Below are 26,481 nucleotides of genomic sequence, written 5' to 3'. Positions count from 1 at the left end.
GTCTCCTGGTACTTCCGGGCCTGAGCCAGGCAGGGTCAGACAGCATCAGGCTCAGCCCATGTGAGGTACCTTCTCCCAATCACAGACCACCCTCCCCTGAACGGGGAGGCTCAAAGAGTTGGTGCAGGTAGAAAAGCACCCCAGGCCAGAGCAGTGTGCAGAGTGGGCCGGCACGGGACCAGAAGAAGGAGGAGGGGGAGAGGGCGCGGTGAGTAGACCCATTCCCTTGAGGGGCGGGCTGGGGGGAGGGGGGCGGGGGGTGGGACAGGAAGATAAATGCATTCTCAGAGGGTGGGTTGCTTTCCTGGGAAGGGAGCGAGCGTCTGAAAGGGAGAGGGTGAGAAGTTAATTTCCTGATGAATAGAGCCTGTCGTTTATTGTGATTTAGGATATTGTGACTGTTCTCTTTTACTTTAAACTGTGCAAATGCTTTCGTAACCCCTTTGATATTGTCCAGTTCTCAGAACAAGATAAAGTTCTTCCGGAGGTGTTATTCACCCATCCTGATTTCCCCCTCCCATTTCCTCACAGAAAGAACTAGAAAAATCCAAGAACCCTGGGAAACCTCTATCTCTTGATTAAATCTCAGATAGACAGACGCCTTTGGGGACCTCCAATTTCCTTGTAGAATCAGAAAAAAGCAAAAGAAAAATTAAGGAAAGAAAGAGGTGATCATCTTTCTTAATAATCTATCCCTTAGCCTAGCAGAGAGAAAGTTGCCTTAGACTTCTTGTCAGAAATCATTTGGTCCTGCCAGGGAGCAGTGGGATTTCTGAAGTAATTTATTCATGTTACTTCTTTGCCAACAGTTCTGCTTAATAAATGTTGAAAGAGGTCGACAAATTAGCTTTATCTACACAATGTCATTTTACATGACTTATTTTTACTGTTCACCAGATGGTTGATCCACCAAATTTGCAGGTCATATTTTTGGTTCTAACAACCATTTCTACACATAACACAGGTTAAGTTTCAAATACTAGTATTGTTTTATGTTTATGAGTTTAAAACCCCATTTTTAAATATTTTTAAAACATCTTGAACTTTATGAATTTGAATGTGTTTTTTAAGTAAACTTAATGTTTATTGACCATGTTTTGCCTGAATGGAATTGCTAAGCCTAAGAAAACTCAGATTTTACATATATGTACGTATTTCAGTTATATATAACTTGGGTTACATAGTTTTCAAACCTTATAAAGAAATGCATGGGGTTTTTAAAATTAACTTTTCTCCATGAGGAGAAAAATTTCTTATTTTGCTTTCTGCTGCAACAAACTTTTTTGCTTTTCTGCAACAACAGGTAAAAAAATCAGCTCATCTATTTTTTTCACTACTTGGTAAAAATCATTGACTTGTAAATACAAAGAAGATCTTAGACACCATCAAGAAAAACAAATGAGGAGTTCCCATCATGGCTCAGTGGTTAATGAATCCGATTAGGATCCATAAGGTTGAGGGTTTGATCCCTGGCCTCATTCAGTGGGTTAAGGATCCGGCATTGCCTGTGAACTGTGGTGTAAGTCCCAGACGTGGCTAAGATCCTGTGTTGCTGTGGCTCTGGTGTAGGCCAGCAGCTCCAGATCCAATTCGACCCCTAGCCTAGGAACCTCCATATGCCATGGGAGCAGCCCTAGAAAAGGCAAAAAGACCAAAAAAAAAAAAGAAAAACAAATGAAATCTCCAAATTTCTTTTGCCCTCTCCTGCTTACATTCCTACCCAGAGCAGACACTGATTAGCCCTAAGATATGCTTTACCCTCATGGCCATGCAGGGAGCCCACCCTAGTGATGGGTCACCCTTCTCTAATTGTGGCAGATACCTTAAGCTCACCTCCTGAGAAATCTCCATAGCATTGCTGCCCTGGGGCTGGCCATCCCACTGGCATTGCCCACACCCAAGGTCCTCACTTAGCTGAGGACTTCTGAGCCACTGCTGACATCTTAATTCTTGACCTCAGGTGGGTGAGGGACCCTCAGATCAGCACAGCAAGGCTGGGCATCTGGAGGGATGCTGGTCCCATAGAAGGCTCTGCCAAGACAGAAATGTTCTGCACAACAGCCACTAACTACATATGGCTACTGAGGACTTGAAATACAACTAAAGGATTGAATTTTTAATTTTATTTAATTGAATTAATTTAAATTTGAATAGCTACAACCCTCTACTCATTATCACATTGGTCAGAGCAGATTTGGAGCTCTAAAGCAAGAAAAAAAGTAATGAATGCTATGGGCAAGGGAACAAGCTCCTCCTTTCCTCCTTCCCAAGGACTCATCAAACCCTAAATATAAGCAGACCAGCCATGGATTGTCCTGAACTAATCTCTCCACAGTCATCATTATTGTCACCTCTAGGTCATCCAACTGTCTAATCTTGTTCTGGGTTTCAGAATCAGGACTAAGGTAACAGCCTATCGTGTGTTTCTTCCTCTCCCATTTCTCCTTCTTATTTTTCCTTTTGTCAATCCAAATTTCATTAACAAGAGCTCAAGTGTGAGGTGTGGTTTGTGCGTTCTATGGTCCCACAAACTTGGGTGAGGAAAAGAGGTAATGAACTTGAAACAATGATCTCATGCTTGGTGGGTGAGTCTCACTTCTTTTTCTTCTGCTTTGAAAAATTGGTTTGTTTAATGAACCGTGGTGGTTTTTAGACCTATTCAATGTGTCTAGAAACATCAACACTGTGGAGATGAATAATTTTTATAAGAATGTAAACTGAATGCAGGCACAAGAAAAATAAAGATAACCCCAGGCTTTCAAAAAATCTGAACTCTTCAGAGCAGAGGAACTCCCAGGATGTTGTGCAATTTGAGTAAATCACCCTGGTGCCAGGCCCCTGAGCAGTCTTCCACAGGGTGGGGCTCACAGGGGCTATTCCTGTATGTGGAAAACATTTTGAGGTGAAAAATGCACACTCTCAGTCAGGGGCAGTATCACTTCTAAAGGGGACAGCTGTTACTCCATCCTCTGTCCCCTACCAACCCCATTTTTGGTGATGCACCTCCCCTCCCCCCGCATGTGGAAATTCCCTGGCCAGGGGGATCCAACCTGAGCCACAGCAGCCACCCAAGCCACAACAGTGAAAATGCAGGACCCTTAAAATCCACTGCGCCACAAGAGAATTCCCCCAAACCACTTTTTAAAATGCTCCCCATCCCATTTGCCTCCTTACTAGCCCTTTCAAATAGCAACAAGAAAAGAAGGAAGGAAAGAAGAGAGGGAGGGAAGGAGAGGGGAAGGGGAGGGGAAAGGAAGAGAGAAGAGGAAACAGTCAAACACATGTGAGGGAAGCACTATTTTGGAATCACACAGGGAAGTTTCAATAAATTGGGCTAAAAGCAGGGAAGAACACAAAATATTATCGGGGTCAGTCTCTACCCATAGCCTAACAGAGAAACCTCTAAACTCCTGATTGGGGGAATCCTCTTTGGCGCAGTGGATTTTAAGGGTCCTGCATTTTCACTGCTGTGGCTTGGCTGGCTGCTGTGGCTCAGGCTGGATCCCTGGCCAGGGAACCTCCACATGCGGGAAGACACACAGTGAGCCTCAGAGCCAGCATTGTCAAGGCCACACGGGAATGATTGTATTAGAACACTTTCTCGTGTTTCCAAAGGCAGAGGGAATGCACCATCAGAGGGAAAGAGGCCCACGGAGAAGAAAGAGAGAAGACTCAGGAGAGGAGATGAGGGTAAACAGGCGACCACTGGAGCCTGGCTGGTGCTGACTGAATACAAGCTAAGGCGTGTGTGCTTTATCCCTTAGGTTGTGCAACCTCCCCTCATGGACCAGAAAGAGACTGAAATGATTGGGTCCAGACAAATACTGTAGATACAGGCAAAGGAAGCCCTTCATCTGTCTCCAAGAGCTGAAATTCAAAATGTTCTCAAATTCAAGTACAGCAGAGTAGGAGAGGAGATATTTGGGTTTGGAGGGACGGACCAGCAGGAAAGGATAGGTGGACAAGTAGAACCATCTGGCACCAGGAAACAAGGAGGAGCCTGTGGCTGAGCTGGAGGTGGGTGTGGGGGCTGTGGAGGGCTCTCCTCTGAACTGAGGCTGAACGGAGCCTTTGAGGGTATTTAACCATGGGAGGGATATAAAACCAATTGTGTTTTAGGACAATGCATCTCAAGATTGATGGAGTGGCTGGCACTTAGAGGGCATGTTTATTTTTGTGGAACACCACAACATGCTGATATATTAGATTTAAAATAACTAAGTCAATCATTTTGGCTTAAATTCATACTATAAACCAGGTTTCAGCCAGCTGGATGGTAGCAGGCAGCCAGGATTTAAGAAAATGCTTTAAAGGACCAATTTCGATTATTCATTTTCCCTCAGATTAGGAAATGACTGCAATTATTCAATTTTGGTATCTAAACAAGTCGCCCCAGTAGGCAGAACATCTGTGCCCTCTAGGGTCGTTTGAGAAATTCTGCTGTAGAATATTCACTCTGAATGCACTGTGTGGAAGGGAAATGGAAACTGGTGGATCCTTCTGAGTCAGAAGTTAGGAGCTTGCAGTGGGAATTGGAAAGAAAGGGTGAAATGATGATCTCAGGAAACATAAGAAAATGATCATTTTTGCTTCTATTAATAGTATAAATCAACTTAAATCAGGGGATATATTATTCAGGGTTCTCTACAGAAACAGAACCAATAGGACATATATAAAGAAAAAGGTTCATTTTATAGAATTGGCTCTTGTGGTTGTGGGGGTTGGCAAATTTGAAATCTGTAGAGCTGGCCAACAGCCTGAAAATTCAGATGAGAAGCTCGTGTTGCAATCTTGGGTCTGAAATCTACAGACTGGAAATTTGGACAGGCATCCTGTGTTGCAATCTCGAGGCAGAATTGCTTCTTCCTGAAAGCTCAGTCTTTGCTCTTGTTCCCTTCAACTGATTGGATGAGGCCCACCCACATTATGGAGGGTCATTTCCTTTATGCAGAGGCAACTGATTTAAATATTAATTACTTCTAAAAAATATCTTCACAGCAATATCTAGGCTGGTATTATATTCAACTGGACACCATATCCTAGTCCAGTTGATATAAAGTTAATCATTAAAGGGTATTTATTTTGGTACTTCTTTATCAGGCAGGCAGAGACAAACTCAAGAAGTTATTAACTTCTTAAGGCACAACTACTCCAAGCCCCAGAGAACACCAGAGTTTATATTCTATGTATAGAAAAAGGCTCATTTGTCCCTCCATTTTGTTCTCTCCACATGACTGTCTTCTGTGGAAAGTTCAATGAATTTATAATGTCTTTTTTTTTTTTTTTTAACAGCCATCAGGATGAAACCTTGTCAAAGTTTTTCTTTTTTCAATCTGAATAAGTTCATTAGCTTTCCCTTAGGAACAGGCATCTGTTAGCCTTCAAAACATTCTAAAAGGTCTGATCCTTTCCTTTCATAGCAATCGTATTGCCTTTCCTCTAAATGGATCAAAAACAAAATACCTCCTGGAGATTATTTCAGCTGGTCTATTATGGAAGTAAACTTATCTCCCCCAGTTTTCCAGGAGTCTTTCCTAGAAGTTTTCCATTGAGTGATTGTGTAATATCAACCTATACACTTTGACCAGGGTTTTCCAACTTCACTCTTGAGCATCTTGGGTAATTGCCTTCTGACCTTAGTGATGTGCCTATATGCTTCTTTTCTGTTAGTTATAGAACAGTAGTTTCCAACCACTCTGGGGCTGGCCCTATGATTAAGAAGTTTAGAACTGATAAGGGGAAATTCTGAGAGGCTCAGGCTCTCTACTCTTATCACAGCCAGGTCTTGATCTGGGTTTATAGAGTTTCATATTGAAATCATATGTCCATATTTCCTTTTAAAATGTGGCTCTATTTTTCTTTCTTTTGGTGAATTGAGGTATACTTAATGTATAATATTTTGTCACCTGTGTATAGTATAGTGATTCAAATTTTAAAAGGTCATACTCCATTTATAGTTATTACAAAATATTGGCTATTCTCCATGTTGTATAATATTCCCTTGTAGCTTATTTTATACCTAATAGTTTGTACCTATTAATACTCTTCCCTTGTTGTGCCCCTTCCCCTTTCCCTCTCCACACTGGTAACCACTAGTTTATTCTCTACGTCTATGAGTCTGCTTCTTGTTTATCATATTCACTAGTCTGTTGTATATTTTTAGATTCCACATACAAGTGATATCATACAGTATTTGTCTTTCTCTGTCTGACTTACTTCGCTTTGCATAATGCCCTCCAAGCCCATCCATGTTGTTGCAAATGGAAAAATCCATTCTTCTTTACACACACACATCACATCATATCCTCTTGATCCATTCATCTGTTGATGGACACTTAGGTGGCTTCCATATCTTGCCAATTGTAAATAATGCTGCTGTGAACATTGGGATGATGTATCTTCTTTTTTTTGAATTGGTGGGGTTTTTCTCAGATGTGTACCCAGGAATGGAATTGCTGTGTCAAAAGTTAGTTCTATTTTTAGTTTTTTGAGAAATTGCCATACTGTTTTCCAAAGTGGCTGCACCAATTTACATTCCCAATATGACTTTATTTTAAAACAAAATTAAATCACCAGTTTTAGGTGCCTTCACCATTCACTGTGTGCTCTGGTCTCTCTGCTTCAAGAAACTGAAGCAACTGGGTCACCTTGCTGTGCAGCAGAAATTGACCGAACAGGAGTTCCCATCGTGGCACAGTGGAAACGAATCTGACTAGGAACCATGAGATTGCAGGTTTGATCCCTGACCTTGCTCAGTGGGTTAAGGATCTGGCATTGCTGTGGCTGTGGCATAGGCCAGCAGCTACAGCTCTGATTAGACCCCTAGCCTGGGAACCTCCATATGCTGTGAGTGCGGCCCTAAAAAGACAAAAAAAAAAAAAAAGAAAGAAAGAAACCAACAGAACATTGTAAATCAACTATAATTTAAAAATTTTTTAAAAAAAGAAACTGAAGCAAAAGAACTTCACACATATTCTCATGTAATTTTCATAACTATCCTTTTAGTTATGTATTACAATACCCATTTAAAGATAAAGCTCTACAAGATTGAGTATCAAAGGCCACAAAACTGCTAAATGGAAGAGCTAAGATTCAAACCTAGATCTGTCCAAAGCCCGTGTTCTTTCTACTTCACCATACTCTAGCCTGTTCTTTTTGTTTGTTTTATTCTTTTTAGGGCTTCACCCAGGGCATATGGAAGTTCCTAGGCCAAGGCTACGCCCAGCCACAGCAATGCAGGATCCAAGCCAAGTGTGCGACCTACACCACAGCTCAGTGCAACACTGGATCCTTAACCCACTGAACAAGGCCAGGGATTGAACCCACATCCTCATGGATCCTAGTCAGGTTCTTTACAGCTGAGCCACAATGGGAACTCCTTAACCTGTTCAGCTATAAAAGTCTAGGCAAATAATTCACTCAGATATGCTTCATTCATTTAAATTACACATTTTAAAAATTTACTTTATCTGTCTTTTCACCCAGTAAAAGAATTTATTGAGTGCCTACCATGTATAAAGCACTCTGCCACCTTGGATCTAAGAAGACAAATTAAACAAGGTCCCAGGGCCTTCTCCTGCTTTGGAGATTCTTGCAGTGAAGTGCAGGAAGCCCTTCATAGGTTGATACCAGGAGGAAAGGACATACAAGAGGAGCAGAACAGAGTTCTCCCTGAGTAACTTCTGTGTCAGGATGAGAGCCTCCCAGTACAGAGGAGGAACCTCTGGGGTAGTCTCTGCATCACAGTGCAGTCTAGACCAGAGGCTCCAGAGCTGGCCCAGGCCGGAGGGATGAGGCCCAATGGCAGGTGTTAACTGTTCAGGAATGCTGGCGGAATGCAGAGGGCCCCTCCCATATGGACGTGCTGTTTGGTACCTCATTCTGGCCATACCCCAAGCACAATTAGGAAGCATTTTATCTTCTCCCAAAGGGATTTTTTTTTTTTCCTTCCATGAATCCTTCCATGGAAGATAAAAAGGAGAGACCGGAGATGGGTAAGGCTTTTAGGACCCTCCAGCAGAGCAGTCCCTGAACAGAGAGCAGAGGGAAGGTGGAAGGGGCTGCTTAATCTCAGTCTAGAAGCATTTGCCTGTAGGACCAGTAACCATTAAAACCTCCCTTCTGGGCCCTGAATGTCACTGGTGCATAAAGCAAAGCCACAGCCCAATAGCCTGCCCTTCCTCAATAGCCCCCTGGTTATTATTCATCATTTCTTATGTTTGTAAATGCATTTGGTGTTTACCAATCACTTCCACATCTTTTATCTCAGAGATCACAACAATCACATCAAACAAGTCATGTTTTATCCACTTTATAAATGAGGAAATGGACACTGGGTGGCATCACCCAGGGTAAGGACTAGGTGAGACTGGGTCTGACCCTTGGCTTTCTGACACCAGGTCTGGGTGCTCACCATTAGACCACAGCCAGTAGACAATCCTGTGAGCATCCAGAAGCCTACACCTAGCTCCCTAAGTGCCACCTCTCTTTGACATTCATGACCATTCGGGGGATGCGATAAGTATTTCAGGTCTTCCAGACACCTCCTAGTCTAAAAACAATGGCCAGGGAGAGGCCATGAAATGCTGACTTTCACATTGACCTGCACATTTGCACCTCTTCTTAGTTAGAATTTTGCTCCCAAGGGGTGGGGAGATTGCTGCAGGTCTGGGATACATCTAGACAGATTTAAAAAAAAAAACAAAAACAATGTGTGGGTGCAGTACTAGGTTTGGGGAAAATGTGCAAAGGTTAGTGCTGCGTTGAGGAGCTAAGGAGGCAAAAACTTGGAGAAGTGAGTAAAGAGGGTCCCCATAACTGACCTGTGCAAAGACAGGATCATCTGAACAGGGAGATGTAATATCTACTCTCTCTGCTTCCAGGGTTGGCAAGGAGGCGAGTCAGGTGTTTGTTTTTCTCCTGAAAACATTAGCCATGTGCACGTCTTTACAAACAGTTGTGTTAAGTAAATGATCTGGGGCTGGGCAGATATAAGTTCAAGCCTCAGCTTTTGCAATTTCTAGCAACGTGAAAGTGATTAATCTCTTTAAGTCTCCTTTTCTTCATCTGCAAGATGGCAAGAAAATAGATTCTTCCCTAGATCCTCCAGAAAGAAGGCAGCTCTGCTGACACCTAGATGTTAGCCCTGTGGGACTCATTTCACCCTTCTGACCCCCAGAACTGTAAGATCATAACTGTGTCTTGTTTGAAGTCACTTAAGTTTGTGGACTTTTGTTACAACAGCAATAAGAAATGAATACAGATGTTGGGAAAACTACCTATCTCTTAGGTCTGTTGAGGGGATGAACACAGTGACAGCATGTGCTGAGGCTGTCATTAGCGCTCATTAAACGACAGCTGTCATCATCTTTCGTTATTTTGAGCCCTCATCTATGTTACAAGGTGCCACTGAAGGAGGAGGAAAAGGAGAACACACAGCACAAAAGGAGAAATGTCTAGTGGGAAGCAACTTCAGCACTCCGTGCCTGTCCACAGAGTCCTGCCTTCCTAGATCAGCTTCTGGCCAGGCTGCTTCCTGGGCATCTCCTGCTCCATGCTTATCTAGATTTCCTCACTTCACTCTTCTTTTTGCTCAAACCAAGTTCCCACCTGCCTCCTTCCTTCTTTCCTCCCACTCTGGTCTGCATTTTCCCACCCTAATTCTGTTTGGGGTTTTTTTTGTTTGTTTTGTTTTAGCCATGCCCATGCTATGTGGAAGTTCCTACCAGGGATCAAATCCATGACCTAAGCCACTGCAGTGACAACACCAGATCCTTAACCTGCTGAGCCACCAGGGAACCCATTCCTTTCTTAATTCTGACTTGCGATTCTCCCAGAGTATTTATATGTCTCCTCCCCTTTTAAAAACTCCATGTGGCAGATACATCTTGGGGAAAGTATGCCTGTTATGGGACACAGTTGGGTCTCTGAGGCCAAATCCCCTGTTCAGGGTCCCATCAGCTTCTTCTGGACCCATAAAGCCCTTCCTTGGTGTCTGAACTGCCTTCTTCTCCATAGCCTTACTTTTCCCCTTTAGTCTATGATGTACGGTCATTTTTGCTATGAATCCATGCTGCTATCTTCATACTTTTTTTTTGTCTTTTTTTGCCATTTCTTGGGCTGCTCCCGCGGCATATGGAGTTTCCCAGGCTAGGGGTCTAATCGGAGCTGTTGCCTACGCCAGAGCCACAGCAGCGCAGGATCCGAGCTGTGTCTGCGACCTACACCACAGCTCACGGCAACGCCGGATCCTTAACCCACTGAGCAAGGCCAGGGACCAAACCCACAACCTCATGGTTCCTAGTCAGATTCGTTAACCACTGAGCCACAACGGGAACCTATCTTCATACTTTAAACCCCTTGAAAGAAAAAATTGCCTTCTTTCTGTTGAGCTCAACTAATGACCACAAAATAGGCTGCTATCTGAAAACAGGTCCTAATCAGTACTGGGTGATAATGGGGGTAAATTTGGCCTCTCCAGGTTTTTGCCCTTTACTCTCCATATGTACTTGTGTTGTCTGAACTTCCACCTTTCACGGTCTATTTACCTGTGTCTCTAGTTTAGATGGTAACCCAACTGGTCAGGAGCAGTGTCTGTGCATTCCAGTGAGGAAATTTATAAGGTGGCTAATCCAGCTCTGGGAGTGAGGATCCCTTGCCAGGGGGTGGGGAGGTGGGTGGGAGGTGTGTGCACTCAGAGGGGTGTGCACTTCTGAGCACTCAGGCTCCACTCCACCCAGGGTGCCATAGTCCCAGCAAAGAATGAATGGCATTTCTGAGCAGAAACTACACATGGGGTCTTGTAACAATGGCCTGGTTTCTCCTGTTCCCTCAGCAAGCATTGATGGAGTACCCACAGTGTACCCAGTTCTCCTAAGTTTCAACCCCTCATAAATGTCAACTCCTTCAGTTCCTATCTCTACCCAGAGGAACAGGTAAAGGGAAATATTGAGGGATGTTTAAGAGGACTTAGAAGGTTGTTAGCACTTCCCTAAGAGTGTAGTGATGAAGTTAAAACTCAGCAAGGTCTGAGTCACATAGAAGGCTTGTCTCCCCTGGATTCCCTCACAAGCCCGGACTTCAGCCAAACTGGCTAATTTTTACTTCCCAGGCTCCTTGTTCTTCTAGGGCTCTATGCTCGGACCTTCCCTCTCCTTTCACCTGGGATGTCACTCCCCCCTTTCCTCCCACACCCACCCACCTCTACTTGACCCATCAAAACCATACATATTCTGCAAGCCTTTCCTCTTCCCCTCCCCCCAGAACCCCCCCAGTACTTAAGGTCTTACTAGATTCATGATAATGATTTGGAGAAACAGCTTCCCTATTAAAGCCAAATCCTAGAATACAACAATCTCCCTTCCATATTTTTGTATACACAGAAGGCAAGTTGTATCATATAATACATTTTGATTCAGACCCTCAGTGCATGAAGTGTATAGTTAATTAAAAGAATAAAACATTGAAGGACATGGATGGCTTATCTCAAGTAATTCAAATGCAAAAAGCCAAAATAACTGACCCAAACACTTACCCCACGTGTTCCTTCCAAAGAATCCTCAGGGAGGGAGAGACCCACGTTTTTTTAAGTGCCACACGTAGCACTAAACCTTGTAAGTATTTTCTGGGAGCAGCGTGGGCTGGAGGGAAGCACTTGGACCCTGGAGTCATGTGGACCAAGGCTTCCAACCCAGCCCTTCCACTTATTGGTTGTATGACCCCAGGGAACTTCATTTACCAATTTAAGCTGTAGTTGCCTCACCTGCAACATGGAGCCGCCACATTCCTTTTCTTTTTCAACCTAATTGGTTATGAGAATTACATATAAAATATCTGTGGTGGTATATAGAAGGAACTAAATGTTAGCTCCTCTTTCTCTCACCCCCTGCCCCTTTTATGTGACAGGAAGCTTTTATTTTTATTTTTTATTTTTTGTTTTTTAGGGCTGCACCCACAGCACATGGGGGTTCCCAGGCTAGGGGTTGAATCAGAGCTGCAGCTGCTGGCCTACACCACAGCCTCAGCAATGTAAGATTCAAGCGGTGTCTGCGACCTACACCACAGCTCACGGCAACGCCAGATCCTTAACCCATTGAGCAAGGCCAGGGATCAAACCCACATCCTCACGGATACTCGTCAGATTTGTTTCCATTGTGCCACGATAGGAACTCCGTAACAGGGCATTTATAATTTGCCAGCTATATTGAGGATATCAAAACATTCTGAAAATAATGGTTTTTTGCAACTGCCTAGAGTTCATGGGGGAACTAATTGCCAACTCCGGCCATAGGTTAATCTTTTGGGTTTCAGTTGGCCAAGAGCAGGAGTGGGCAGAGACATACCAGGGACCCTCAGTTGCTTCATCACCATCTCAGGTCTGCCCTCAGTGACTTTGGAGCCTCAGTTCATCACTCAGAAGGATGCAATTTCCATACCTTAAGGACTTGGTTTGGATGCTTTCGAACCCAAGACAGTGCATTGTGGCATGGTTTAATCCTGCTGTGGAACTTGCAGTGGCCTTCATTACTTGTTCCTATCAAGTTGTGATGTTCTCAACTGTGTCCTCAGCTTGTGGGAGATCCTGAAGATGGCCAAAGATGACTCCACTGTTCGTTGCTTCCAGAGCCTACTGGTTTTTGGAAATGTGATTATTGGTGTAAGTAACTTTCCAGGAAATTCTGCTCTTCCTATAATCATGATTTTAGATCAATCCAAAGTGAGACTTTGTAGTACATTTTGAATGGATAAGCAATGAAATCCTACTGTACAGCACAGGGAATTATATCCAATCTCTTGGGATAGAACATGATAGAATATGGGAAAAATGTGTATATATATGAGTGTCTGTGTGTGTGTGTGTATATATATATGTTTTATATATATATATATGTGTATGTATAGGTATGCCTGATGCAGTTTCCTGAACAGCAGAAATTGACCCAACATTGTAAATTAACTAATTTTTAAAAAGTGAGAGTTTATAGGGAAATAATGGTATTTATGTGACTATGATTATATGATTATAATTAATATGATTATATAATGACAATATCTCCCTACATCTTCCTTTTAAGAAATGGATAGTAAAATATACTAGCTAGAATTTACCTATAGAAATTATCATATATAACTATGTAATAGAGCAAAAGATCATGTTGAAAAAAACAAATATTTCCCTCCTGATTTTAAAACACAAGTGTCAAAAAGGAGCCATGCCAGCCACGGTCAGACTCCAAGCACTCTCAGAACACAGGCTTTGGTGTGTCTCTCTCATCCCACCTTAGTCTGATTTCCATGGACTCTGCTGTTAAGGTTGCTGGGCACAGATGTTTGCATCTTCTTGTTCTGGTCACACAGAGACCAGCACTGGGACATAAGAGTGGCTCAGAAGCCAGCCTACGTAGGGTGGGAACCATGTGAGGAGAGCACTTAGGACTCATGTCGCTGGCTCTGGGCACAGCCCTGCCTCCGACTCTGTGTGAATCTGGGCAAGTCATCACCTTTCAAGGACAAGATCCCTCATCTATAAAGCCTAAGGGGTGGGTAGGATAACCACCAAGGTTCCTTCAGCTCTAATGTTCCATGATTCTCTGGCACTGCTAAGTATGACCAGGACCAGTTTAAATATTACAGTCTAGGAATTTGGGCAGTGGGCAGTGGGAATGGGGCTGAGAGATTAATTTTGTACAAGAAGCCGTTGTTTGATTGATTCAGGCCCTAGGGCTTCATAGTTGGTCTGAAATTGAGTCTCCTCCAAAGTATAATAAGATAGAGCAAAATGTGGAAGGAAGTATGAAACCAGCTGGTAGGATGGAAGGAGAGATTTGATTTTCCGGCAATGAAGAGTTTATGTGAGTTGCTTAAAGCCTATGCAGAGGATGGAGTTAGTCTCTCTTACTCTCTTAGTCACACACACACTCCTCCATCCCTATCCCAACTCTGCTCTCCTGGCCAACAGCCTGACAGATCCCCCTGTGTCCCCAGATGTGCGGCATCGCCTTGACTGCAGAGTGCATCTTCTTCGTATCAGACCAATATAGCCTCTACCCGCTGCTTGAAGCCACTGACAATGATGACATCTATGGGGCAGCCTGGATTGGCATATTTGTCGGCATCTGCCTCTTCTGCCTGTCTGTCCTAGGCATTGTAGGCATCATGAAGTCCAACAGGAAAATCCTTTTGGTGGTAAGATCTTAAAATGCTCTATATTTCTCTCCTGGACCAATTTTGACAGATTATTTTTTCTTCCCTGAGCACAATGCTTTGGCTTTCAGTGGGGTGGGTGGGAGCAGAGAGGGCCAGGTGAGGGGTGTGGAGAAGGGAAGACACTTCCTGAGGTGAAGACTGTCCATGTGGGGGCAAGATGCTCTCCATGATGGCAAGTCCAGAAGAGTAGTACAGACTCCAAAGGAGAAACATGTGGGTATTTTCCAGATCTGTTTCTCCAACTGGTTGCATGCACCCGACAGATACAACCTGAGGCTACACTGGCCAAGGGAGAAACATAGCAAGAAGGTGATAATTTGATTTTTTTTCTTCTGACAATAAGTAGTATAAAACATCTTTTTAATATTAATCAAGCAATGATATATTAAGATACAAAATATGCATAAATTTTTAAGAGAAAGCATGAGTCCTTTTAGACTTTTTTGAGTTCAAGGCTGATGATTTTGTGAGATGGCTGGCCCTTCCCATTTTATGCATTCACTCTGCTTTTTAGGGATCCTGGAAACCCTTGATGGGCACCACTGTAGAGAACAGCCTCAGCTCCTACCTACTGTGGAGGTTCTAAGTCTGGGCACCCACAGGGAGGCTTCTTCCCCAAACCACAGACACCAGCTCATGCCCTGCCTTTGCAGATGGAAGCAGATTTGCAGCCAGCAGAGCTAAGAATCCTCAGTATTGGGTCTAGACTGCGACTCTCTGTCCCCATGCTCAGGAGAGCGGTTTCTCACACTGTGATGGGGCCTCAGCCCCACTCCCTGCCCTGAAATAACTCTCCTGCCCAAATGCTGCAGGACCTGAGTCCCACCTTCATAGAACAAGTCCAGCAGGCTAAGGCGCTTCTTGGTTTGCTTTTCCTGTGAACTAACATCCTGCCGGGGCCCAGGGAATGTAAAATATTTACATTCCCTGGGTCCTTGGTGTGAGTTAGTTTCAGGGTAAAAGCACCACTTTTGCAGGGTGGGGAGAGGAATGCAGGGAAAGGTAACGAAGGGGCAGCGATCCTTGGAGAGGAGCTTGAGCAGCATACCTGTCTCACACCGGGCCAGTCGTGTGTGCCTGCACAGCCGGGAGACCTGCGCAGGGGAACATCTTTCACCATGCCTGGCAAAGTGAGGAGCAGCTCACTCTTTATGGGGCTGAAGGAGAAAACACCTGCACCTGAGCCTCTTTTCTGCACTGTCTCTAAGTGGATTCTGAGCCTCCATAAAGGGAAGCCAGCAAAGCTCTTGACAAAGAGCAAGTTAGCAGAGGTAATACAGGGGGAAATATTATGAGTCCTCTGAAGGGGCTTGGTAACTTGGGAGTTAACAGTAGCCAAAGCCTTTTTCTGGGCCGAGTGTTAGGGCAGCAGAGGGTCCTGCTTTGAGAGATTCCCCTACCCAGGGAGAGAGTGCCATTTTCCCCGCACTCATCCGCCAGCCCTGCTCACAGCACCCATCCCAGAAGAACCCAAGGACCACAAGCACATGTGCAAGGCTAGGGACAGCAAAGACAGGCTCTTGCAAATAGTCCCTGTCCCAGATTCAGAGGTCATTTGTCCTTCAGATGGTTTCCAGCCACAAATAGGGTCGTCATGTGCAGCCTGGAGGCATCATGTGCACATGCACCTCCCCTCCCACCCCCAACAATATACATGTAGACGCGTGCACAAAAATTAACAAAAACACAGAGCCCATTTGTCTTACTCACCTGACGGGTTGTATCTGGAGTGGGAGTGGGTGAGAGAAGTTGCTGGTGAGGAGCTGTATACATGGAGGCCGCCTGTTCCTCTCTGATGAGACTGGAGATTATCAAAAGGGACAATGGATATTAAACATGGTTCACTTAATCTTTTTCTGACCTCAGTTATCCTAAATTTTTGGTAAACCATAAAGAAAATGTCTCCCAGTGAAAGGGGATTTATAAGGGTCTACATAGTGTGAGATACACTGAAACTTTCTTGCCAGCCATTGAATGAACCACACACACACCCCAGTACATTCTCTTGTGTTTGCTTTTCTTGGTTAAAATGGAAATGCAGGATACTGAACTAGAGTTTGTTCTTTGGAGAAAGGAGAGAATTGAACTGCTTAACACCTAGCTCCAAGTCTGGCTCCTAAAAGATGATCAGTGAGGGTTTGTTGAGTAAATTACATAAATGATTGGATAATGATGTTTAGGTGCATGTGCTACAGAAAACATAGGTAGATGTAATTCTTTTATCCCATTGGTTTCCCTTCCAGTACTTCATTCTGATGTTTATTGTATATGGCTTTGAAGTGGCATCTTGTATCACAGCTGCAACACAACGAGACTTTGTGAGTACAACCTCAAAAAGGAGAAAGCAGCAACTATGGTACAAATCATTACCATCCTAACAATATACTGACATGTATTAAGCCCTTACCCTGTACCAGACATTGTAATATGTGTGTTCATGCAAATTCATGTTAATAATAAATATATAATTTTACTCATAATAACCCTATGAAATAAAATACTGTTGTCATTTTATACATAAAAATAAAAATGCGACTTAAAGAGTAAAGTAACCTGTCCCAAGTTCTGTGGCTGGTAAGTGAAAGAGCAGAATCATGAGGCCAGGCAGTGGGACTCCCAGGGCCCAAGCTTGCACCACCATGCGCTGCACTCCTCTACCATAGTCAGTGGCCTTCCAATAAGATGATCAGGAATCCTCCACATCTAACACTTCCTCCCAATTCATCATCCAGCTTTCTCTCTTCTCCATCCCCTACCCTAGGCCACCCCATAATGCCTGTCCACCCTGTCTCGTTGGGATTTCTTTGAAGATGGAAGTCTCCTTCCTACACAGGGACTTTGGCCACCCAGAGCAGCCTCACACCCACACTCAGCCCTTCTCCGTGCCTCTGAGCTTGGCTTTACTCTAGGAGACAACGTTCAGTGTCCCCTGCAGCAGGCCAAGCAAATCACTTCGCCTCCTTGAGGATCAGGGTGCTAACCCTTCCACTTGTGTTGTCTCCTCCCACTGTAGTTCACACCCAACCTCTTCCTGAAGCAGATGCTGGAGAGGTACCAGAACAACAGTCCTCCAAGCAATGATGACAAGTGGAAAAACAATGGGGTCACCAAGACCTGGGACAGGCTCATGCTCCAGGTAATGCCTGTGGCAGTTATTGTGGGGAGATGCCATTTTGTACCTAAAGCAGTATCCAGGGGTGTCTATATGGTTGGGTGTGATGTCAAAGTGTAGGGACCACAGCCTCCAAAGGCGCTTCCTTCAAAAAGAGACTTGAGGGGAGTTCCTGTCGTGGCGCAGTGGTTAACGAATCCGACTAGGAACCATGAGGTTGCGGGTTCGGTCCCTGCCCTTGCTCAGTGGGTTGACGATCCGGCATTGCCGTGAGCTGTGGTGTAGGTTGCAGATGTGGCTCGACTTGGATTCTGTGTTGCTATGGCTGTTGGCCGGCGGCTAAAACTTTGATTCGACCCCTAGCCTGGTAACATCTATATGCCATGAGTGCGCTTCTAAAAAGCAAAAAAGAGAGAGAGAGAGAAAGACTAGGCATAGGCAAGTTCATCAGTTCCCCTCATTTACTGGCAGGGACTGGGGATATACACATGACTCAGGGGGACCCCTAGATCTGTGTTTTATTTTAAGCCATGGTGTTGATTAGTTTCCATTTATAGGAGTAATAACATTGTCAAGAAGTTTAGACTAATCACACCCTCTGCCTCTTAGAACTCAGGCATCACCACCTTAAAAAATGTTGCCTTGGGAGTTCCCTGGTGGCCTAGGTGTTAAGGCTCAGTTTTCATTGCTGTAGCCCAGGTTCAATCCCTGGTCTGGAAACTGAGATCCCATGTCAAGCTTCTGCAAGCCATAGTCAAAAATAAATAAATGGTGCCTCTTCTTCCCCACTATGAACTCAAGTGGCAGTTATTGTTATTTTGCTTATTTAGTAAGTTTTCACACCTGTAGGGTAGTCCTATTAAGGAGCAGGGGCCATGACGTGGTTTGAACACGTAGTTTGGCCTAAGTGGCCATTATACCTTATATCCAAGTTTACCTCAAATGCCTTCAAATGTACAAGTGTTTCAGAATACCCACTGTCACCTCTACACTACTGTAAGTATGTTAATTCTTATCCCCTACAGGAGCCCTCATCTGACCTAGCTCCTCTACTGACCCCGATTCCAGTGTTTCACAGTCTTCAGCAAAATCCATGATAGCCTCTACCCCTTCTTTGAACACTCTCTTTACTCTCTATCTTCTAAAATCTCCTTCACTTATTCTAATATACCCTGTTCTATCAATTTTTTTAGCCCATCAGACCCTCCAATTTATTGGGCACTTTTTCACTTGTGAGCACTCTTCCGATGATAGGCCAAGTATTTATTCCACTCTGTTAGCAAAGAACTAAGCTTTTCAAATGAAAATGTGAATGCTCACACATTTGAATAATCCACTTACCAACTTTTGTTTTGTTTTTTTTTTTTTTTGTCTTTTGTCTTTTGTTGTTGTTGTTGTTGCTATTTCTTGGGCCCCTCCCGCAGCATATGGAGGTTCCCAGGCTAGGGGTTGAATCGGAGCTGTAGCCACCGGCCTACGCCAGAGCCACAGCAACGCAGGATCCGAGCCGCGTCTGCAACCTACACCACAGCTCACGGCAATGCCGGATCGTTAACCCACTGAGCAAGGGCAGGGACCGAACCCGCAACCTCATGGTTCCTAGTCGGATTCGTTAACCACTGCGCCACGACGGGAACTCCCTTACCAACTTTTTAAAGCCTGTTCTGAACTAAGTCAGGTTTAGACTTAGCCTTTTTCCTCTAAAATGCTCAGGTCAAATTACAGAATGATTATTTTCCTTGGTGAGATATTTTCCATCAAACTGTCTTTTAAGACAGTTGTTTTATCACCAAGTTTGCTGGATATACTTATCCCTAAAGATGAGAAATGCCAGAGTTTTAATTTCTTCCCTTGAAACATTTTAGTAGAATTTATAAAAAGCAAAGAAAGTGATATGAATTATGTTTTATCCTCTATCCTCAATTCCATTCAAAGTGTAAAGATATAAGCTATGTGTTAAGTGATCTTCCTTTCCTGTGTAGATGCCATGTGCCACTGGGTTTGGGTTATTTTTTTCCTGTTTATTTTCTCCCATTATAAAATATAACACATAATAGCTCTAGAAAATGTTAAAAATATAGGAAAGTAAAACAAGAAGAATCACTCATAATTTCTTCACCACAAAATTTTTTCTGATTCTCAGTTCACTTACATGATAATAACTCACATTGTTTTATCAAGATATTAGTATTAATAATGATTACCATTTATTAAGTCTTTTTTTTTTTTTAGGGCCACACCCACGACATATGGAGATTCCCAAGCCTGGGGTCCAATCAGAGCTGTAGCTGCCGGCCTACACCACAGCCATAGCAACACCACATCCGAGTTGCATCTCCAACCTACACCACAGCTCACGGCAATGCTGGATCCTTAACCCGCTGAGTGAGGCCAGGGATCGAACCCGCAACCTCATGGTTCCTAGTCAGATTCCTTTCCACTGTGCCATATTAAGGGTTTACTATTGACCAGGCACTGTGCCAAACACATAAGTGTATTAATTTAATCTTCACACAATTCTGAGGTAGGTACTATGTTTGTCCCAATTTTGCAGTTATGGAAAGTGAGGCTTAGAAAGTTTAACCCATCAAAAAGAGCTCATTAGCAGCTCATAAGGTAATAAATGTAAAAGTATTTCGCAAACTTTAAAATACCTTCAGCTCTCATTTGGGGATTTTTCAGAAACGTAAGATATGGTACACTTCCCATATCTTCTTTCTCCATAAAATCACAGTTGCTACTTTGGTGGCTCTGGCAAGGACCATGGAAGGGAGTTTTGTGTCTCTCATGTGCTGACAGGACTATTGCTGTGGGGTCAATGGCCCCTCCGACTGGCAGAAATACACCTCTGCCTTCCGGACTGAGAATAACGATGCGGACTACCCCTGGCCCCGTCAGTGCTGTGTCATGAACAAGCTTAAAGAACCTCTCAACCTGGAGGCCTGCAAACTAGGAGTACCCGGTTACTATCACAACCAGGTGAGTCCTTGCTCCTCCCCAGGTCCCACATCCTGAAATTCTTCTCTGTCTCTCACTCCCTGAGCTCCTACTTCTTCAATCTCACTCATTCTTCACCCTCAACAGAATCTCTTATCTACTCATCCTTCCCACTTCTCCCTGCCCTTGTCTCCAGATTCCCACCACACCACTATTCTGAGTTACAGAGCCTGCTAATTCTCCTGTAGCAATCCTTTTCCACAAAACAGATAGGCCACCCCAGTATTTCATACACTTTCCTTCTATGATTGCAGTTGACCCTTCAAATATATTACAATTCTTTGTTGGCAAGTCTATTTTTCCTATGCGTCTCCTTGAGGGCCATGCATTGTTCAATTCTGTATCTTCAGTACTTAGCATAACACCAGGCAAAAAGCAGACATCAATAAATGGTTGGTATGTGGGCAAATGAAGAGGCGAATGACTCTTTTTCACCTCCACATTGTAGCTTTGCAGGATCTACAATGCACAAAGGAAGGCTAATGAAACTAGGGAAGTTGTCATAAGTGTGGTAATAGTAGAAATCCTCCAGAATGTCATGTAGGACATCAGAGGCAAATAAATATATATATTCTTACATCATGGTTCATCTGCCCCCAAAATGCTATGCAACTTCTGATCCCTGCACCTCAAGAATACTGTGATAGAACTAGGGAAGATCAAGAAAAGCACCACTACAATGATTAAAAAGGCATCATGAGGAGTTCCTGTCGTGGCTCACTAGAAACGAATCTGACTGGCATCCATGAGGACACAGGTTCAATTCCTAGTCTTGCTCAGTGGATTAAGGATCTGGAGTTGCCATGAGCTGTGGTATAGGTCGTAGACTCAGCTTGGATCCCTGTGTTGCTGTGGCTACAGCGTAGGCCAGCAGCTGTAGCTCCAATTCGACCCCTAGCCTGGGAACCTCCATATGCCGAGGGCGCAACCCTAAAAAGACAAAAAAGACAAAAAAAAAAAAGGCATCATGAAAGGCACTACATCAGAGTGAAAAAACTGGGGCTTTTGTCTGAGAGCTCCAAGAGGGTCCAACCTATTTCTGCTTTGTCACAGCTGAATGCCCAGCCTGGTGCCTGCCACCTGTCATAAGTGGATTTCTATACATATTGTTGGACAAAGGACCACCTCCCAGGATTGTCAGGGACATCATATGAGTGATGGATATAGGAGTGTTTGTGAACCATCAAGTATATCACAGATAATATTGCTGTAATTATTACTTCCTATCATTTTCCATTCATTCTGATTAGGTGCCTGCTTTGTGCTGGACCTTTGTTCTAAGTTCTAGAAATTCAGCAATGAATAAGATAAAATTCCTACTCTCACAGAGCTTGTCTATAGACCACAAACAAGTCACCAAACCAAGACACCATAAATTCCAGGTAGTGATAAATGCCATGAGCAGAAATAAAGCAGGATAAATGCATAGAAAATGATGGGGGGGAAAGGTATTTTTCTCTATGTTTGCCATAAAATTCTTTATTGAGATATTTGCACAGAGTTCTGAATTAAGCAAGGAAAGGAGACCGTGGCTTTAAGAAGATTGAAGAAAAGAGTTCTGAACAAAGGAAGCAGGAAGTGCAAAGGCTCTGAAGTGGGGGCCCTTGGCTTTTTTGAGGCACATCAAGGCATCCATATGGCAAGACTGGAACAAGCAAAGGAAGAGTAGGAGGCAAGCAGGAATCCAGACTTTGTAGGGCCTGAAGCTTATCAAATTCTTGGGGAGAGGTCTTCTTAGAAAAAAGTTTACAACATGCATATAAAATTAGGTACAGGGCTTTGAAATCATCTTGCAAGTAAGCAGCCCTGAGCGCAAGGATGTTATTAGCTTTGCCTTGAAAAAGCCTCTGGTAGTGGTGGCTGGGATCACAGATAGAGGCAGGGCCATAACCTGCAGCCCCTCATGGGCCATTGTGAGGACTTAGCATTTCATCTTAAAGGTGATGGGAAGTCCTCAAGGGTTTTGAAAAGGAAGGGAAGTAATCTGACTTCTGTTTTACAAGGACCCCTCTGGCCTCATATAAAGACTAGTAGGGCACCAAGGGTGACTCAGGCCTTGGGGAACCAGCCAGGAGGCAATTGTAGGAATCCTGGAGTGAGGCATTGATGGACCAAGGTGGTAGCAGGAAGTAATACCTGTGTGGATTTGAGATTTATTTTTAAAAGCAGACTGAAAGGGTTTGCTTGAGCGAAAGATAGTGAAGGATAATGCCAAGATTTTTCATTGGAGCATCTAGGTGAATGGAGATATCAGGTAGATGGAGAAGAATAAATGGAGAAATCCAGGCACACACACAAAGGCAGGGTGTGCTAGTGAGTGAACAAGGGGCTGGAGCAGGGTCAGAAATGACAGAATTGCAAGGGGCCACCTGTGGACGCTGGGCGGGGCCTGCATTTCAAGGGGGGCCTTTCTCCCCGGACCTCAATGGTTCAGGAAACCAGCCTGGACATCGCATTTCCAAGGCATTAGTAGTGGTCACTCAGATGGCAAGTCTAGCCCTGTGCGTGGGTTCACTCCAGCACTTTTCACAAATACTACAACAGAATGGGCCACAAATAAAAACTTATCAGATTATAGCATGCATGAATGAATGACTTGGTGAATAAAAAATGAATCTCTTTCACACACACACCATGGCTCTTCTAGAATCCTATAAAGATATGATGAACTATGACATAAATGAGAATTTAGAAAGTGGAGTATAGGGGTTTCTTTAATGATTAAAACATAAAACCTCTAGTTTTCATTAACTGGAAGCACTTTTGTTGAAAACAAATCAAAAGGTAACTGTAGCTTCAAATCACCAATAAAATCTTTTGGAAGGAAAAAAATCTCAAATGTTATTAAGAATACTTTACATGGCCCACATATTCAATATGAGAAAAATGTTATGCTGAAATAGCACCTCGCTTAGTTAGACTGTATGAAAGACACAAATAAATGTGATACAGAATAGCTGCTCATTAGGAGTAGTCCTATTTCTTCAGTAGAGCTCAGTTAATACCTGGCTGTCCACAGGGATGTAGAAATAGCCTGGTGATGTTACACTGGACTCTGGAGTGAAGTTGATTCAAAGATCAATCAGCTTTCCTGCCCATCTCTTACATCTTTTTTTCTGGCCCCTCTCACGTGCGTGTGGAATCACCCACTCCTCCAGGGCTGCTATGAACTGATCTCTGGACCAATGAACCGACACGCCTGGGGGGTTGCATGGTTTGGATTTGCCATTCTCTGTTGGACTGTGAGTATTCCCCATCACATGTTTTATTTCTGGGAGGAGAGGGATAAGGAGAGACCTGAAGATTGCCCCCTGGTTAACCCAACCTCACTAGACTGTCTAAAAACAAAACCTCAGATGTGAGGGCTAATCAGGAGGCTGCTGGCACCAGGGCAAGGACAGTGGATCCCCTCAGGAGGTAGGTGTTAACTTCATCTACCAATCAGCTCCTTCTCTGACTATGGTGCGCTTGCATGCTCCTCCATCTCTCCAGATCACATACATTCATGACAAGTGGATGTCAAAGACTGTCATCTATTTAGATGGCCCCTGCCCAACCCTAAGCCACTCCCTCATTCCAAGGAGCTGCCTTCACCAGGCTCGCCTTGCCCTGCTGCCCACTTTATCTGATGCATGTGCAGCAGGAGGGTAGAATGGAGGTTCTCAGCCCTAAATGCACATAAAACCTCATTGGGGGTGGGGGGCGTTCCTGTGTATCCAGGAAGATGCAAGTTCGATTCCTGGCCCTACTCAGTGGGTTAAGGATCTGGTGTTGCTGTGAGCTGTGGTGTAGGTTGCAGAGGAGGCTCAGATCCCACGTTGCTATGGCTATGGCGTAGGCTGGCAGCTGCAACTCCAGTTTGATGCCTGGCCTGGGAACCTCCATATGCCCTGGATGTGGCCCCCACCCCCACAAAAAAAAAAAAAAAAAAGCTAAAGCAAAACAGAACAAAAACAAACAAACAGAAAAAAACCAAACCTCGTGGGGGAGCTTGGGGGGAAAAAGCATATTTGAACCCCAAACTCTGAGATTCAGATTTCAGTTGATCTAGGGGCAGGACCCAGACTTTTTTTATTTTCTAATTTTTAGATGATTCTAATTTGCTATCAGGATTAAGGGAAGGCAGTCCTAAACTTTTGGTTTTAGAACCCCTTTATGCTCTCAAAAATTATCGAGGACTCCAAACATCTTTTGTCTATGGGGGCTATATCTATTAATTTTTATCCTATTGGAAATTAATACAATTTAAAAAATACTTGTTAATTCATTTAAAATAACAATAATAAACCAGTTATATGTTACTACTAACAATATATTTATGTGGGGAAGAAGTGACTCTTTTCCCAAACAAAAAAAAAAAAGAGAGAGAGAGAGAAAATTGGCATTTCTTTTCCATTTTTGAAGGTTTCTTCAGTGTCTGGCTTTAACAGAGAGAAGACAGCTGGGTTCTCATATTTCATCTACATTTAATCTGTTATAATATGTTGCTTAGGTTGAAGGATTTGAAGGAAATACATCTTCACACTGACATGGGTTGGAAAAACAGGAATTTTGGGTAGCTTTATCTAAAGATAACTGAATATTCTTCTTTGGTACTACACAAAACTTGACAAGTAGTAGTTTCTTAAAGGCTAGTTGCAATATGGAGTCTGAACTATGTCAAAAAAACTGTATTACACTAAAATATGTTACAGTAGTTTGTCTTGCAGTTTTGCACAGATGTTTTATCCATTCACCGTTATAGAACATCATGCACTGGTCATTTAGGAAAGTACTGGTTCACTATGTAACAGGATGGATTCAGTGTCACCTCTGCCCCTGTGATGATGCTTAAGGCAAGATTATTTTTAAAAATCCAGTTTCACTGAAGCCTGAATGAACCTAACACCATTTCTTCCCCCAAGTATGAGATGTTTCTAAAACAATCCCTTATTTATTTTTCTTTTTTTTCCATGTATTCTAGTTTTGGGTTCTCCTGGGTACCATGTTCTACTGGAGCAGAATTGAATATTAAGAATAAAATGTAACCACCGTACCACCTACCCCCAGTGACTCTACATTTGGTTCTGGAACCGCTCTGTCCTAATATTCCACCTTTGTGCTCCTTGGGATTATATGGGTTCTTCCTCAAATGGCCACGTCAGTTGGTATGGAGTTCCTCTAGGCTCTCAGACTCCTGAAAGTCTCACTGGTGTTTTCACCCTCATCTAGAAGTCCGCAACACTGTTATAGACTGTAGGAAAAAGAGAAGGTAGGATAGCAGATAGTAACCATTCTCATCCCTGTTTATTTTTAATTTGGGGGCATAAAGATGTACACAGGAACTTGTGTTATCACAGTGAGATGAGTCTGTATTTGGACAGCAAATTTGCCTGTATTTCTCACTGCTTTCTAAGAGAAAGCTTCAAAGGCTTTCCTTCATCTCAGTACTGTCCAGGTGAGAGAACTAAGGAAAAGAGTGCTGAAATATCCTTTGTCCTATAGTGGCTTCCATCTTCAGAGACTCAAGTGATTCTTTCAATGCCACCTTGGCATCCTTTTTAAAAGGACAGTGTCTCATCTTGAGCCAACAATGGTTGAAATTTCCTCTCCAACACTGCAGAGTGATGTGTGCTTAGTAACCTCAATTCTCTCATTAATTAAAAGTATGTGGACTTTGGGGGACAAAGGAGGGAACTGTTCTGTATTTACCAATCTCAACCTCAATCCCCTTTCAAACAGGGGAGAAGCAAGCCAGCTGTTAGGTCGGTGATTTTGTTTACTGTCAAAATATTTCTGATCTCTGTTTCCTCTGGTAATCCTGACGGAAGTTCTTATAACACAGCATTTGTTTGTCTAGCCTTATAAATAAAGAGGGCTTTTAAATATGTTCACTCTCTTTTCTTTTTGCCACTGTCATAACTGGCCATATATGAGTCTAGCAAAATGGGTGGTCCAACAGAAGACCTCACAGCATTAAAATTCCAGGAGATGGATGCAATAAGGTGTGGTTTCCTGCTGGATACCAGTAACCCTGCTGTACAGTTAAATGGTGGGAACTTCCAAGTTTACTTCTGCTGCACTTAGCCCAGAAGTGGAGATGGAGCTGCTGCTTCTCAAATCCTTTCCCCCTGCCTCTCTGACTTCAACAGCTCAACTGTGTCCCCTATGAAGAAAAGGCACCTGTC

At 43.5% G+C, this 26,481-nt stretch overlaps 1 protein-coding gene across 3 annotated transcripts; it reads left to right on the top strand.

Moving 5' to 3' along the window:
- On the top strand, positions 1–26,181 carry UPK1B (uroplakin 1B). Of its 3 annotated transcripts, none has more exons than XM_047791700.1 (9): positions 1–208; positions 12,568–12,655; positions 13,984–14,184; positions 14,434–14,514; positions 16,449–16,523; positions 17,219–17,341; positions 20,117–20,296; positions 23,473–23,556; positions 25,278–26,181. In XM_047791700.1, exons 2-9 carry the CDS (start codon positions 12,587–12,589, stop codon positions 25,326–25,328), a joined length of 864 nt encoding a protein of 287 aa, XP_047647656.1. In that variant the 5' UTR covers positions 1–208; positions 12,568–12,586; the 3' UTR covers positions 25,329–26,181. The 3 variants fall into 3 exon arrangements, with proteins under 3 accessions (XP_047647656.1, XP_047647674.1, XP_047647666.1); XM_047791710.1 differs by lacking the exon at positions 1–208 and adding an exon at positions 3,780–3,895; XM_047791718.1 differs by lacking the exon at positions 14,434–14,514 and having other exon boundaries at positions 7–208.
- Positions 26,182–26,481: the final 300 nt, after the last annotated feature.

The sequence above is a fragment of the Phacochoerus africanus genome, chromosome 1 (assembly GCF_016906955.1).
Source record: "Phacochoerus africanus isolate WHEZ1 chromosome 1, ROS_Pafr_v1, whole genome shotgun sequence".
Classification (NCBI taxonomy): Eukaryota; Metazoa; Chordata; class Mammalia; order Artiodactyla; family Suidae; genus Phacochoerus; species Phacochoerus africanus.
Note: the sequence above shows the minus strand (reverse complement) of the source record. Positions and strands in the feature narration are given on the sequence as shown.